The 16635-nt window shown below is 43.4% G+C and overlaps 1 protein-coding gene across 5 annotated transcripts in view; it reads left to right on the forward strand.

The window, feature by feature from the left end:
• The window catches only part of Cd44 (CD44 molecule (Indian blood group)), an 86410-nt gene that overhangs the window by 25016 nt on the left and 44759 nt on the right, over window positions 1-16635 (forward strand). For all 5 annotated transcript variants that reach the window (XM_048359801.1, XM_048359802.1, XM_048359798.1 and 2 more), the window contains exons 2-3: window positions 11077-11242; window positions 15885-16018. In XM_048359801.1, coding sequence (XP_048215758.1) covers window positions 11077-11242; window positions 15885-16018 — 300 coding nt within the window. The remainder of the gene's footprint in view (window positions 1-11076; window positions 11243-15884; window positions 16019-16635) is intronic.

Consider the following 16635-nt stretch of genomic DNA (forward strand, 5'->3'; position numbering starts at 1 on the left):
GGAATCGAACCTAGGGCCTCGGGTATACCGAGGCAGGCACTCTTGCCACTAGGCTATATCCCCAGCCCCTGTCTGAGATTTTTAATATTGTCCCAACTAAATATATCTATCTTCCCTCCTTTTATCCCACAAACTCCAAGGGTTTCCTAGCTTCTTATTTTATCATGGAAAGTAGGAAGGCTAAGTGTGACCAGGAAGCTACTATGAGCTATTCAGGGGTTCATAGCTTATCCTGAACAGGATTTAAAGGCATTCCACCAGGGCATTCCACCAGAGATAGAGGCCTGTGGCTACTAGGATGAGAGTTAACTGATTAGTCACCCTGAAATTCAAATATTACCTGTGAGTAACTGTTTCTTACTCGACCTTACCTATATTGGGACTACTTTGCTCTATCTAAAGTGAATCATTTCCTCATGGTGCCGGCTACAGATTTGAGCAGAAATTATATATTAGTTGGGGGATGTGGCATTGATTATAACTTCCCAGAAAAAAAAAAGTCTAATTACAAAACCAAGTGGAACTTGCAACAGGAAAAACCTTGTGTGGGCTTCGGGATACTTTCTTGGTTTACTCACCACATCCTGGGTTTGTGCTAGTCAATCTGCTAAATCAATAAGATCCAGAAAAGAGAAAACAAAGGCAATGAGACCAGTGGATTTCCTGATCACCTTGACAACACACAAGAGTACACACCAGTGGTTTTGTTCTCTTATTTGTCTTCTGGGAGACTCATTCTTCAAGGACAACTGGCCTAAAAGGACTCTTGTGTGTCAAGACAACCTTTTGGAGAATTTATTCTCCTTTGCCAGAAAGCTCTGTTGGACCTAGACTCATGAGTGGGGTTTCCAATAGATTGTCAGTGCTCAAGTCTTCATCATTGCACCAGAAGACGAGGAGAGAGTCTTTCTTAAAACTCTGAAACCAAAACCTTTTTAGGCTGTGTGATGGTTTGGAGGCCAGGGCTGAAATGCCAGGGTAATAGCTGAGAAAACCCTTTAGATTGTTCTCTGGTAGAGTAGACATGATGGTCCCTGTTGGTTCAGGGTCAGCAGCCATGCTTTGAAGACAAGAGGTTAAGAGGTCAGGGAAGTTGGGGTGCCTTTCCTTTCTAAGTGCCAAGAGATGAATTGCTCAGTTGAAAGCAGCCCCAGGACACATTCTGCAGGAAATTCCCTGGGTATGATGGTGTATGACTGTTTTCTTTGCCTATTAAACACCCACCTCCGGGGTAGTTCGGGGAGACACTGAGTCACCCGAGACTCATGGTCTGCACTGGGCAGCCAAGGGCAATTCGGCCACCAAATGTGATTTTGGCCTCATTTGGAAGTACAAGCTGAACAATATGCCTTTTCACCAGGCACCCATCACATGGGTATCAGGAGATGGGGTGAGTGATGTGGGGTAGTAGGAAAGCTGCCAGCCTTCTGCACTGGCAGCCCTGGGTGGCAGTGGAGGCTAAAGTAGCTTGAAAGAAAGATTCCATTCCCAGATGGAATCTTCTGTGCTTTGAAGACATGAAACAAAGGAAGAACAGAAAGACTTATTCGTTTACTGTTAAGGCAGTGGATGGTGGCTTTATTGGGAACAGCTGGCTCAAATCTCTTAGCTAGGACAAATTGGTGGCAAAAGCATTGGACTAGGAGTTGGGAATCTGTAATTACAGTCCCCTAAGAGTCTTGCTTTTGCAAGCCTGTCCAGGGGACCATACTCAGCTGTTCTTGGTTTTATTTTATTTTTTCTCACACAGAATTTGGCTAGATTCTCTCTTTTGTCCCCCTTTTCCTCTAAATGTAGATGATCTAATAAGCAACCATGCTTTTTTTTTTAAGGCTCTTTCCCATTCTACTTCTAGTCAGAATCAGTTTAGTTAGCTTTACAGATTGAAAACCTTCTGTTTTGGACACAAGCTCAGCAAATCAGAGTTTGCCAAAGAATTTGGTGTGGCTCACTCCCAGGACCTCTACCTGCTTGGATGCAGTCAGTCAAGGGTGCCAGGCTCCAGTAGGATCAGCCTGGAATCTTGACTTGGTCTGTCTAGACTTTTGAGTTTGGTAATGCACAATCTCAAAATATCCCATGGACAGTCTGTGAGCTGTTGACCCAGCTCCAGGGCAACCCTGAACTCCAGAGTCCTCTCCTTATTAGCAGTGCCAGACTGGGGCCAAAATGCCAAGACTGCAATGGTCAGGAAGCGGGAAGGCTGTAGCTAGGACTGGACTCTTAAAATTTCCAAGAGTATCATTGGAATGAACAAAAGGTGAAATCAGAGAGATAGCCAGCTTATTATTGTGAAGGCCAAAATCTTCTCTTTTAGGAATGGGTGGAAATTCCCTCAGTGATGTTGTTTTTTCCACTAAAGCCTTAGGCAAAGAAGGGTCTTGTCCTTTAAGCTTTTATGAGGTAGGGTCAAATGCACTCTGATCTTAAATCCCATTCTGCAAGCTCACATTCTTTTCTCTAGAGTTGTCTTTTAACAATCAACCTCTCCATACTTTAAAATTTGCCTGGAGAGTAAGCAAAGTTCCTACAGTTCTCAAACTTGTCCCATTCATAAGCTACCATGCACCACTGGGAAATGATGAGCCAGACTGCCCAGTTTGAAACTTGGCTCCTCCACTTACTCCACTCATGAATTCTCCATGAATCAGTGAACTCATGTGGGAAAAATAAAAAGAGTCCACTGAGTAGGATTGTCATGAAGATGAAAAGAATTATTAGGTATAAAATACTGAAAATCTTTAACCTAGAGAAGGTATTGACTGTGCTTGCTGATGTCAAGCTGTGGGGATTAATGTCACTAGCCTCACTCTCAGTTTTGTAAATAAAGCAGCTTCTCCATACATGCAACCCACTGCAGGATGGATGCCTTAGAAAACACCTAAATCTGCCCAATCCCTTCTGGGGAGATGACAGACAGGGCTAAAACACATATGGGTGGCTCATGCTAGAGAACACATTTATTCATTTGGGGCCATCTGGAGAAATGTATCTTTGGGCACACTGTGGTTTTGGTTTCGGGTGTTCTTCATATGGGATGAACTATTTGTGGCCCTCTCTCAGGAGGGCTGGCCTGGGGCACAGGTGAGCATACCATACCCATGTAGGGATGATGGCTTGAGTTCAGGCAGACAAAGCCACTAATAGGAGTCTTGGAAATATTTCCTTTCAGAGAAAACAACAAAGGTTCATAGAAGCTCTGGTTAAAGACTTCTTCAGTGTACAAGAGGGAATTCTCAGCAAAGCCCTACTGATGATCTGGAGACATGCTGGTCTCTGCCCTAGAAATCTACTTATCTCTGTGTGTGTGTGTGTGTGTGTGTGTGTGTGTGTTCATGTGTGTGTTCATGTATGTGTGTGTTCATGTACATGTGTGTGCATGAAGTGGTGTCAGAAACACTATATTCAGTCACTCACTTATTCATCCACATGTTCAACGATTGCCCATCTTGTACAGCTGCTACAAGGTGCTGGGGATATATTAGTGGGAAGTGATCTACAATCCCTGTTATCATAAAATCTACAAGGAAACCTTCTAGAATTTCAGAGTCCTTGAATTTCTGATTACTGACATAGTAAGACCTTGAACATAAAGATTTCTTAAAATGCATTACCTGGTTGAGTCACAGACTTCAGGAAGTTATAATGAAACACACAGAGGCTACCTTACCACAGTATCTCCTGCCCAACACACACACAAACACACACACACACACACACACACACACACACACACACACACACAGCCTTTTATGCTTTCATGAGTCCACAGTCCCTTGACAAGCAGCTTTTGGATTCTCAGTGGAAAAGCTCTTGTCACTCAGCTAGCGCAAATATGTGAACCACCTCTATGGGCCTCACAGGCAAGTTTGGGAAGATGTAGATAATGGTAACTTGGGTGAAAATTACATAGTGATTCCTTCCAAAAGATGTTTCTGTGATTTTCTACTACTTGAGAAATGACTGGGTGCATGAAGAACCTATTTCTCTCAGGTCCTACGAAGTAGGCAAAGTTTTGAAATATACGGGGGTGGTTTTATCTGTGAGATCATAATGTCCTTGATCTGAAAGGCTTAAGAAACTGTAGATAAGCTAAGTGGAGTTAGGGGTCAGTTTGTAGTGTCTCCAGAGTGAGAACAAATTTAACCAGGAGCCAGCAAAACAAGTTAGAACCTGGATTTCCCCTCTTGGATGCAAGTGGGGTTCAAGGTATGCCCACCTCATAGCATTTCGATGGGAATTATGTTAGCTGAAGGGTTAGCTGATAGATAGGCAGTGTTCATAGGCTCTGACAATTAAGGGCCAAGCACTATATCCAATGTTGGCCATAGCTCATTTAATTAGGCTCATAAACCCTGATATGGGGACATCATTATCCCACAATGAAGGGGAGGATAGTGCAAGAGGTTTAGTCACTGATTAGCTGTGTAACGTGCAGTGAGTTGCAGGGTCTGTATTTGAAGAACCTTAGGGCAGATCTGAGCTAGGCTGAAATACTGCACTTCATATGAGTTTGGTGCTGGAGTCCAGCTTTGTGGGATACAGACTCTCCTTGGGAGCCTTCCTGTTTTCCTGTTCTTCCTGATAGGTTACTAGCAGGCATTTGCCCACATGGATGGACCAGGCCCCTGAATGCTGGGCTCTGAGACTACTCTATCCTGCTCATAGCCTGCCAGCCAGGGCACTCAAAATGTGTCATTGCTCCCTAGAGCTTTCTCTCTGAATCTGGAAAGGGCCTCAGACAGAGAAGACAATTAATTTATTACATGATATAGGAGATTTCTCAACAGAAATGGCTCTCAATATATTTCCACTTAGAATAGGCATTTGACAAGTGAAATCAATGGCTACTCTCATCCATTATTTTATTCATGCCCCAGAAGCCAAAACTGAAAGCCAGCGGACTCTGGTCTACCAGACTATTCAAGGTGCAAAATGCCTGTGCAAAGCTAACATCACCTTATTGCGTTTTATAGCACACAAAACACTTTCATACACATTAGCTAACTTAATGTTCACTGGACTATCTGAAGTAAATACTAAGACGGCCATTTTTTAGATTAAACATTGTCTCAGGCAAGTCCACTGAGCTGTCTGTTATTTCATGGACAGTAGACTATTGTCTAGTGCATCTCTCCACATTTAAGAAGGTCAATAACTGGCCAGATGTGGTGGTCCACACCTGCAATTCCAGTACTTGGGATGCTGAGACAGGAAAAGTGAGAGGGAGCTCAAGGAAAGCCTGAGCTACATAAAGAGACTTGTCAAAATAAAAAACCAAAACACAAACACTAGAGGAAGAGGAGGATCAATAACTGACTGAAAATATGTGCTAATGCCTTCTCCTTTCTGGCTGACCTAAAGAAGGAAGCTTCTAGAATATACATACTTTATGGACATAATGCTTCCCTCTGCTGAAAGCCTCCCTTTCTAAATCACCCTTGGGTCTCAAGTCTCAATCTTCCTTTCCTGACAACCCCAAACATGGCGACAGGGACCTTCTTCTTCAGCTTCTTCCCTCGTGAAGTTCTCTAACCAGTGTCATGGTTGGCTGTGGAGACTCCGAGTTACAAGCCTACACCAAAGCTTACGCCTTCAGTCCAAGTGCTGAAAGCCCAGTATTCCCGGAATCACCCACGTGCTTTGTGATAACAGACCAAAGAAAACCAAAGGGCAAATGTCTCCCACACTTCCGGTTTATAACCCATGCACATATGGAAAACTTTTTTTTTTCTTGTTCTGATTCTACCTGGATATTCTCTACTCGAAATAAAATTTGGGAATTGTAAGAAAAAAATATATATATTTCCATTTAGAGAACTGCATTGGCCATTGAATATTTGAGTTTTGAGCCAAAATGCATCTGGAGTTGCAGAGGCCTCTGTTTCCAGGGGGTGGGGGGCGGAGGTACACCTGCAGATTTCCTCCTGAGGTGGCTGCAGCTAGCCAGCCCATGGCCATGGATGTTGGCATTCTGCCCAGAGATGCTGTGTGGTCCATGGGCATTCACTCCTCACCCTTGCCTTCTCAGGCTGCTTAGACCTTGGAAATTGTTTCAGTTGTACGTGGGTCAAGAGCCTCAGGAAGTTATCTACATCAAGATCAGGAGGAGTAGATGGTGGAAAAGCCCTGGGTCCCTGGAGTCCAGATGTGGTGGTTTTGAATCTCTGTTCCACCATTGCTGCCTCTGTGAACTCAGTCAGGGTTCTTCATAGCTTCGCCTCCCCATTCCTCAGTTTCTCTACCTGGAAAATGGTGACAAAATCATTACCCACAGCTAAGGGTTGTTTTAAGGATAAAACAAGTTAACATTTGTAAACTGCCTATTAGAGTATTGACCATAGCACCTAATCAGTGCTTAATAAGTACTCTGTATACTACTGCTGTTAATAGTAGTAATAGCTTTTGGGTAAGAATTGGGGTTTGCATAAGTATTAAAGAAGTTTGTTGGAATGTCTTCCTCAACTGCCAGGACTTGAATGATATATATCCCTGAATGGTTTGGTCCCTTTTGAGGAAAGAGTGACCCCAGAGGAGAGGCAGGCCCATGAACAACTCAGCATAGTTACCCTAAAAGGAAGTACTTAACATTATCTTGGCAATACCTAAATGATCAAATACCATCATGGTTGAGAGCTTTGGCTGGGAGCTGGTGGCTCATAACTATAATCCTAGCTACTTGGGAGGATGAAATCTATGGATCATGGTTTGAAGCCATCCCAGGGAGGAAAGTCCATGAGACTCTTATCTCTAATTAACAAGCAAAATGCCAGAAGTAGAAATGTGGTTCAAGTGGTTGAACACCAGCTTTGAGTGGGCAATAAAGCTGAGCAAGAATGTAAGGTCAGGAGTTCAAGAGACCCAGTACTGTCAAAGAGTAGAAGCTCTTCATGAGACTGCAACCTGTATAAGCCATGGGATGTTCCCTTTGTTGAGAGTTTCGGAGACATTCAGCAGCTCTTTGTGGATACCCAAAGTGTGTTAGGCCTTGGCTCAGCCTCACAGTTTAGGAAGGTCAAAGGTAGAGGTTGGCCACATGTACTTACATTCACCTGCATGCACACCTGTCTACTCAATACATGTATACAGTTACATTGGCTAATATACAGTAATCCAAGAGATTTTTACTGGAAATTGCATCCTGACTTGGTTTCTTGTGCATTTGTGTGTTCTATCTGCCAGGTGGCAAGCTAGAATTGATTTCAATAAGAAAGGAACTGCCACTGGCTCTAAGCCACTGTCCAGGCCTCAAGCCTTATTTTTAACCCAGGAGTGATAGCCACCAGGGCTAGGAGCTGGCAGGTAGGTTAGTTACCTCTTCTGGCCTTAGACTTTTCCTGGCAGCCTCCCCTCCAAGAAGCTGATTGGGACACTTTGTTTTTCTTTGGCCCATTGAACAAGGAGAGGCCCCCGGGAGGGCCATCGCTCACAGTGAGAGGTTCCCTTTGTGAGATTGGCCAACTGTGACCCAAGTTGAAAATGTCAGTAAAAACAAATAGTATTTCACAAGGGCCCTGTGCATTTCCTTCCTCCCGGTTCTTGCCTCCTCCATCAAGGGTTATGTTGAGTGGCTTAGGGAGACCAATGCCCCCCCCCCCGAAATAATTAACTCTATTTTGCCTAGTTCTCTTCTTTGGATCTTTGGTAATAATAGACACAAAGGAAAAGGAAAAGAATCCACAGGGAACTGTGTCTTTTCAAGCACCAGTTTGTATTTCTTCTTACAATTTTCAGAACCAAAGAATATAATACAGAATTTTAATAGTTCACTTATCTTACCTTGCATTGGTCAGACACTGTTTTCTGGTGTTTGCAATCTGCTTCCTGGTCTAGGAGAAAGCAGTTGTCACCTGTATAACTGAATAATAATAATGACCTTTTTTTGCCATCAGGAAACAATTGTGCAGGTGTGTCTGTCTCCTTTCTGTGACTCTTCTGGTAAGCTGAAAGGACTCTTGAACACAAACTGAGGTGGTTGTAAGTGTGGCTTTGGGTGTCTTTATTTCTGTACTGTAAATTTCATTATTTTTATATCTTTATTTTGTTGTTGGTACTGAGGCTTGAATTCAGAGCCTTGCATTTTTGCTTATCTTTTTCTGTCCATGCTGGCTTCTATCATTGGAGCCATATGTCACACCTCCACTCCCACTTTTAATGTTAAATAGACCTGAGATGGAATTTGAGCTTTGCTATTTAATAGCAAGGCACATTTACAAACAGTACAAGAAATGGGGGCTGGGGATATAGCCTAGTGGCAAGAGTGCTTGCCCCGTATACACGAGGCCCTGGTTTCGATTCCCCAGCACCACATATACAGAAAACGGCCAGAAGCGGCGCTGTGGCTCAAGTGGCAGAGTGCTAGCCTTGAGCAAAAAGAAGAAGCCAGGGACAGTGCTCAGGCCCTGAGTTCAAGGCCCAGGACTGGCAAAAAAAAAGAAAAAAAAAAAAAGAAATGTACCCAAGGTCTAACGTATGAAACTGTAACCCCTCTGTACATCACTTTGACAATAAAAAATAAAATAAAATTCAGAGAAATGGGGTTGATAAAAAAAGAAAGACATTCCAAAATGTACTGGGGACCTAGGAATGCATTAGCAAAAAGAGATCTCTCCCTCTGTGGAGAGATCACCTCAGAAAGGTAGAGCCAAGTTACTGAGATTTAGGATGAGTCCAAGGCTCTAAAAAGACATGGTCCCTTCCTTGGTAACTTAGTTTGAGATGGTTAGATTTTCCCAATCTCCTCTGGGCTTGCCGCAGAGAGAAGTCTGGAGATTAGGCTGAAGTGCAATCTATCTGATTTGAAACCTGGCTTTTAATTAACACAGAGTGAAGCTTGGCCTAGCATTTCGGTGAAAGACGATGTCAGATTTACTTTCTTAGAGACGACACTGTTGCTGAGGCTCAAGGAGGATGGGGACTTGAGTGTTAGCAAAGGAACTTCAGTGATTTGGCTTTGCTGGATGGAATTCACTCAACTGCACACTGGAGTCAATAGAGTGTCCAGATAGAATGATGAGTTTTCACCTAAGGCCCTTGGTGTGACAGAGAATCAAATAGAACATGATGAATTTCTTGCTCCTGGTAGGTTTTAGATTCATGTCTATAAAACTCACCAATTTTTTTTGTATTAAACAATTATTTCTCCTGTTTATAGAAGTTGAGCTTTGTTTTCAATGTTATTGTTTCTTGGGAGCAAATAGTAGCCATTGGATATGCCAAAATACCAAAAGGAGGAAATTTTTAACTAGTCTTGCATTCATTTATTCTTTCAACCAATATGGATGAGCATTTGATCTCCTATAGGAATAGCAGCGAAGAAGCTCAGGACACCTTCTTGCTTTCTCAGAGCTGTAGCTGCAGGAACAAAAGACGATGACCAAATGTGCAAATAGATGGGTGTTGGGGTCTCTGGGACCCCTTTTCCCCCTATCTCCCGAGGGAAATGCATGAATCCCAAACTATGAAAGAGCACTCGCAGAAGGCAAAGCGCGCTCTTGTGGATCACGTTTAGCTGAGAAGAGAGTTGTGGAACCCCCCCACCCCACCCCACCCCGTTTCCTCTCATGTGTTAGAGGTGGGCGCAGAAAGGAAGGCTCTGGGGAGACAGTCAGAGGGTTTGAACTGGTCTCATCCACCCAGGGGGCGGGCAGAAGAATTTATTATGGTGACAAAGGTGGAAGGGGAAGGACTTGGGGTGACTAGCTAATTGGCTGAACTGGGCTGCCCATCAGGTGATGGCATGAAACTTCCTCTGTGGGCGGGGACCACAATCCCCCAAGGGCCAGGCGTCTGCCATTAGACATGTGGCCAAACCAAGAGAGGCGGGACCACTTGCTTCTCTTCCGGTTGAGGCCAGAAGGTGGGAGGGGTTCCCTCCCACACGGCTCCAGGGCTGGGGGAAGGGCAGCGTGAATCCCCAACAGATGGGTGAACATGTTGTGAAGAAAAAAGCCAGAAATGAGGGTGAGGCAGGTCTTGTACAGAGTGATCAGGGAAGGACTCTAAGGTGGGGGGTTATGGAGGTAAAATATGAATGATGAAAATGGAACGCTGTGCAACTCTCTCATGCATGGTGCAGTATTCCAGACCCAGGGAAAAGCAGGTTGTGTTCTCAGAAAGGAAGTCAGTCCCAGTGCCTGATGGTAGTGAAGGGATGCGGAGAGTAGAGCAAGAGCTGTTCATGCTGGAATACTTGCTGGAAAGGGAGATTGTAGCCAAATGGAGTTGGTCTTACTGTGATGAGGAAATTTATTCTGGGTTCAGCCATCAGCTGCAAAAGATTATAAGCCAGGAGCAACAGCACTTGATTGTGAGAAATGTTCTTAATATAAGATCAAGTGGAAAAAAAGATTCACAGATACAGCATTGCATACTTAGTACTATTTGAACTATGCAAACATATGTGTGTTCTGTGTGTATATAATGTGGTGTGTGTGTGTACTTATATTTAGTCAACAAACCAGAGGAAAATATAAATATAGTAAAATGCTACAGGTTTATTTTTCAGTGGTGGAATTGTGATTGTTGTTGTGTGTTTACTACTTCCCTGCATTTTCTGTTCTCCAGGCATTCCAATTACTCACATGATTTTTAAATTAAGTGCTTAAAAAATTACTGTGTAACAATTTGATGGAAACACTATAAGAGAGAGGGCACTTTGCCATATTGGTCTTCAGATTAGAGCTTAAAATGTTACTTTGGAATGTTGCATGGATTTGAAGTAGGAAAGTTTATTTGACTTTTTAATGTCTTCCCTAGCGTGAACATTGGTCTATTTTGTGTATGTACTGGTCCTGGGGCTTGAACTAAGGGTCCTGGATGCAGTCTCTGAGCTTTTTTGCTCAAGGCTAGAACTCTACTACTTGAGCTACAGTTCCACTTTCCACTTTTTGGTGGTTAGCGATAAAAGACTCACATATTTTTGTGCCTTGGCTGGTTGCAAACTGTTATCTTTAGAGCTCAGCCTCCAGAGTAGTTAGGATTAATAGATATGAAACCGTGGCACCCAGCCTGATCTACCTTTCTTAGTGCAAGAACTTTGTGCAGAGTGATCTAATATTTCTGTTGTTCCCACAGATTTGAATATAACCTGCCGCTTTGCAGGTGTATTCCACGTGGAGAAAAATGGTCGCTACAGCATCTCCCAGACAGAGGCAGCTGACCTCTGCAAGGCTTTCAACAGCACCCTGCCCACCATGGCTCAGATGGAGCAGGCCCTGAGTAAAGGGTTTGAGACCTGCAGGTAAGAGACCCTCACTTCCACAGGGAAGGGACTGGGGCTTAAAACAGAAGGCTCTTCCTTGCCAGCTGAATGGATTATTGCCGAAAGAGGCCACCCCACCTATTAATTTGGCCAAGCACATCTAGAATCAGTATGACAACTAGAATTTAAAGTCAGCTAAAGACATCTTTGTGAATCATTGAGAGGGAGGCAAGAGGAAGCTATTAAGGGTCAGATGGGTTGCAAACCCTTTGCCTAATGTGCTCCTACAGCTCTCTCTGGGCTTTGAAGAAGAGTGCGGTATCATTGTTGGAACCACAAGAAAATATAAACCAAATAACAGTATTTAAGTATGTGACTGGCAGAGGCTTAGCCCTGCAGACTTGGCTGGAAGCACGTTTTTCAGCCCTCTGGTTCCTCTCACCCTCCCTCTTTCCCTCCTTCCCTCCCTCCTCTCCTTTTGCATTTTCTTGTACAGTTGCTCTGGTTGAGCAAAGTAAAAAAAAAAAAGACATGGAAGTTTTTCATCGGTTATAATATAAAGATTTATTATTATTAGGAGCCCTTTCTGGAAGTGCCTTCCTCAAGCCATCCACAGGCTTGGGCTTTGTTGTTGTTGTTGTAAATTTCTGTGGTATGTGGTGCATATGAGGAAGCCCTAGTAACAACCACAGCAGAGTAGGTTTGGTTTGGTCTGATTTCACTAGAAGAGGTTTTTATAGCTTCAATAAATAATGCAAAGTTTGTACTCTAGCCTGCAGCTTGGGTAGCTGGTTCTTTTCTCTCCGACGTGTGTTTGTAAGCCCACACTCAAAGCATGTCCAGTTTCAACAGTTGTGGAAACTTGAATGTAAGTGGAGGACATCTGCTCCCTGTCCTAGGTCCCATATTCACACACTCACCCAGTGAATGATAGCTGATATTTGTCCTGAACAGACAGAGGAAGAGCCTTAGCTTAGAATGGCTCTGTCTACTCTAGTAATTAGCCAAATGTTATTATTTGCACTTAATTAAAAATGTAGCAGTATTAGCCAGGCACTGGTGGTTCATGCCTGTAATGCTAACTGCTCAGGAGACTGAGATCTGAGGATCATGGTTGGAAACTTGTCTCCACATAACTACCAAAAAAGCTGGAAGCAGAACTGTGGCTCAAGCAGTAAAGCACTAACCTTGAAGAAGCTCAGGGACAGTGCCCAGGCTCTGAGTTCAAGTCCCAGGACTGACCCCCAAAAAGAAAAACACATAATATTAAAATAGACTTCTTCAGTGGCACAGGCTCTATTTCTAGTTCTCATTTAGCCGGTGGTTGCTGAATTAAATGATTAAGATTGTTTCTAGGACATTTCCATGACTGAAGGAAGTTCTCTTGGGCAGTGCCACTGTCGCACCAAAAGCAGGTGGTTGTCAACATCTGAATGGAAGTGTTGAGAGCTAGGTGTAGATAGTGGTAAAGGAGCAGAGGAAAGGGAAATGGCTGTGCAGCTGTAGGCTACAACACAGAACAGCCAATTAGCAAACTCAGTTATTCTATTCCTGAGGCTAATTGTTTAAATTTGGCCCTGACAGGCCACTAGACTAAGAAAGTGGCTTTAGTAAGCTGAGGTTTGCTTGTGAAATGCAGGCAAGTCATACTTGTGAAATATAGAGGTGTTCTTCTATCTTGTGGACTCAGAGAGCCCTTAGTCTGGCCCAAGGGCAATCACGGAGCACTGAGGTACTAGCTACACCCCTTCATTTAGTCCTGCAGCTGTCCTGTGGGTCTCCATTACTAACTCACTTCATGAGTTAAGCAACTGAAATTTAAGGGAGTTCCCCAGCATGTCCTGCATTAGGCAACCAACTTGGTTGTGGAAGAGTCTGAATTTGCCCTGCTTCATCTGAACCTAGGACATTATTCTGAGGACTAGTGGGGAGGGCAGTCTGTTGCATGGATTTGCTGACTATTTCTTTCCTCCCTTTGAATGGTAATCTACTCATGCCATAAATAAATTTTTACTATCCTCCATTTATGTGTAATACAAACACATAAAAATTGTAGGCAGCACAAGGTGGTGAAAATGCAGTAGTAACCAGTGAAGGGAATGTATTACATTCTACAACATCAGTGTTCTACATACTTGTCAACGTGGTGGGTGGGGATGGGGTAAAGAATAAGTTCAGTGAATAGTAGTATTTCAAAAATGAAAGGGGGGAAAAGTCATGCCAAAGAAAAACCCATCATTTCACCCATCACTGGTATTAAGTATTGCAAAACTCACTTCCCTAATTTCCCTCAGATTGTTATGGATCAAGTATTTGTCTTGGGACAGATGGTAGCTTCTCATAGAGGCTAGCACCAAAACCTCAGCAACTCAAATTCCTTGATCTGCCCCACCCTGATTAGTAGCCATTCTCAGACATACGAAAACTTATTAACATTTAATTGTGTCCCCTCACCCTTACCAAGCTAAGAAGATTTGAGGGAAACCAGTCTGTCTGATCATGTCCATTCAGATGCAGAATTAGTCATAGGAGCTAGCATTGCAACATAGACATAATGAGTGCTAGGACCTTTGGCACTCTTAACACAGAGACAGACAGACAGACACACACACACACACACACACACACAGACACACACACATCTGCCCACCAGTCTTGCAGGGCCATATACTCACTCTGTGCTGTTGCCCGGAAGGAAAGATCAAGGATCTTCACAGTGCATTTTAGCCAGCTTTGTGTTTTGTTGTTGTTGTTGTTGTTTTGTTTTACAGTTTCATACGTTAGGCCACGGGTACATTTCTTGTACTGTTTGTTACCTCCTCCCTTATTCCCCCCTCCCCCTTTCTTTTTCCCTCTCCCCCCATGAGTTGTTCAGTTGGTTTACACCAAATGGTTTTGCAAGATATTGCTTTTGGAGTCGTTTGTCTTTTTATCCTTTGTCTCTTGATTTTGATATTCCCTTTCACTTCCCTAGTTCTAATACCAGTATATACAGTATCCAGGGTACTCAGATGAGATACAGTGATAGCGCAGGTACAACCACAGGAAGGGGATACAAGAGGATCATCATCATGTTTCACATGGCATGTTGAAAGTGATACAACAGTTACAACAGTTGTTACAACAGTGTAACAGATGTTACAACAGTGATATAACACACGTTTCTACAACATGGAGTTCATTTCACTTAGCATCATCTTACGTGTTCATAAGGGTATAGCTACTGGGCTCTTGTGATCCTCTGCTGTGACTAGCCTAAACCTGTGCTAATTATTCCCTATGAGGGAAACCATAGAGTCCATGTTTCTTTGGGTCTGGCTCACTTCACTTAGTAATATTTTTTTCAAGTTCTTCCATTTCCTTACGAATGGGGCAATGTCATTCTTTCTGATAGAGGCATAAAATTCCATTGTGTATATGTACCACATTTTCCTGATCCATTCATCTACTGAGGGGCATCTGGGTTGGTTCCATATTTTAGCTATGACAAATTGTGCTGTGATGAACATTGTTATGCTAGTGGCTTTAGTGTGTAACCTTGTGTTTTCTAAAGCTCTCTGGTTTGATTATCTGCTGTCTCTCTCTCTCTGCTCTCCCACTGCTACCACCTCTTCCATCGCCAGTAGTATTTTTTTTTTAGCCAACATCTCAGTTTTTGAAGGCATTTTATATTGTGTCCTAAATGAATGTGTAGTTACTGGGATGCTGTTTGAAATATGATGCCTGATTCTGCATGACACCTGACATTCTGGATTGTATCTGGAGGGTCCTTTAGCTAGAACATGATCCAAGAATCGCCTGGCAGGGGAACATTGGCCTCTGCTCTTCCAATTGCTCTTACTGTCACTTTAACGATTTATTCCTACTGGCAATAGCATCATGTCTGGGGTGCTCTGGAGGACACACGTGCTGTGTGCATAGTTACAGAAATAATGCCTGTAGTAATGGAATGTGGAATGAGGGGCTCATGGAAGTCAAGGCTAAGAAAGAAGAGAGGAGGAGGCTAAAGGAGGCAGGTGGGAAATCCAGAAGGAAATGAAGGACTATCTCTTCCTATCTTATAGGAGTAGGTCATTTTATGTATTTTCTGGGAAAAAAAAGAGGATAGAAAGGTGATTGTGTGCCAGAGTAAATTTCCTATCACATCTGTCTTTTGTGACTCACTCGACTTCCTTCTGCTTTTAAAAACTGTCTTGAGATTGTTGACTACACATTTTATTTGGAACCACTTTTCCTTTTGTGGGCTTTCTTTTTTAAAAGAAAAATTAGCCAGTGGCTCACACCTATTATCCTAGATTTTCAGGAGGTTGAGGTCTGAGGATGGTAGTTCAAGGCCAGCTTGGGTGGGAAAGTCTGTGAGACTCTTACCTCTAATTAACTACCAAAAGACTACAATTGGAGCTGCTGTGGCTCAAGTGGTAGGGTGTTAACCTAAGTGGAAAAGCTAAGGAACAGTGCCCAAGCTCTAAGTTCAAGCTCCAATATTGCCATGAGAGAAAGGCGGGGGGCATGGATCTTTCATGGAATCAGTTTGTTGGATTCAATTGTTGACGCCTTTAAAAATCCCTGCGGGTGAGTGGAACAAAGTGTGTCACTGAGGTAAATGTCATGTGATGGGGCATTATGAAATTCCCTGCACAGCCATGCAAATGTATAACCTCTTCTTGCTTCTCTCTGGCAGGTACGGGTTTATAGAAGGGCATGTGGTGATCCCCCGGATCAATCCCAACTCCATCTGTGCAGCCAACAACACTGGGGTGTACATCCTTACCTCCAACACCTCCCACTATGACACCTACTGCTTCAATGCTTCAGGTTGGTTCAAGGCCCCCTTTGTGCTGCTCTTGGCAGCATGGTTTGCCAATGGCAGTTCAGTCTCAGCCTAGATGAGAATTCACACTACATATGTTCACTGAAGGTCTCTGTAGTAGAAGCCAGATTCCTGTCTTCATGGTGCTCATGTGCTAGGCTGGGATACAGACAATACATAAACGCCAAATATCTTACCTGAAAGCAGAGAGTCATATAACTGCTTTAAAGAAAGCAAACTAAGAGGATGTAAAGACTGAGGTTGTATTCTGTTTTTCTCTGAGAAGGTAGCCTGGTGGACTTAGCTCAAAATGAAGAAGGGAAGCCACTGGAAGAAGGGGCAGCCAGGACTAAGACAGGAATACAGGGGCATCTTCTTTTGTGTCAGGAGTAACAAGGAATTCAGGATGGCTATCTAGTCCATTTAGAATGCTAGGAGATGGCCAGGTGCCAGGGGCTCATGCCCATGATCCTAGCCCAGTCAGGAAAGTCCATGAGACTCTTATCTCCAATAACCACTCCAAAAATAAAAACAGAAATAGAGGTGTGGCTCAAATGGGAGAGCACCCACTTTCAGTGAAAAGGTGAAGGATAGCACCCAGGTCCTGAATTTAACTCTCTCT

This window comes from Perognathus longimembris, chromosome 13 (assembly GCF_023159225.1).
Source record: "Perognathus longimembris pacificus isolate PPM17 chromosome 13, ASM2315922v1, whole genome shotgun sequence".
NCBI classification, from domain to species: Eukaryota; Metazoa; Chordata; class Mammalia; order Rodentia; family Heteromyidae; genus Perognathus; species Perognathus longimembris.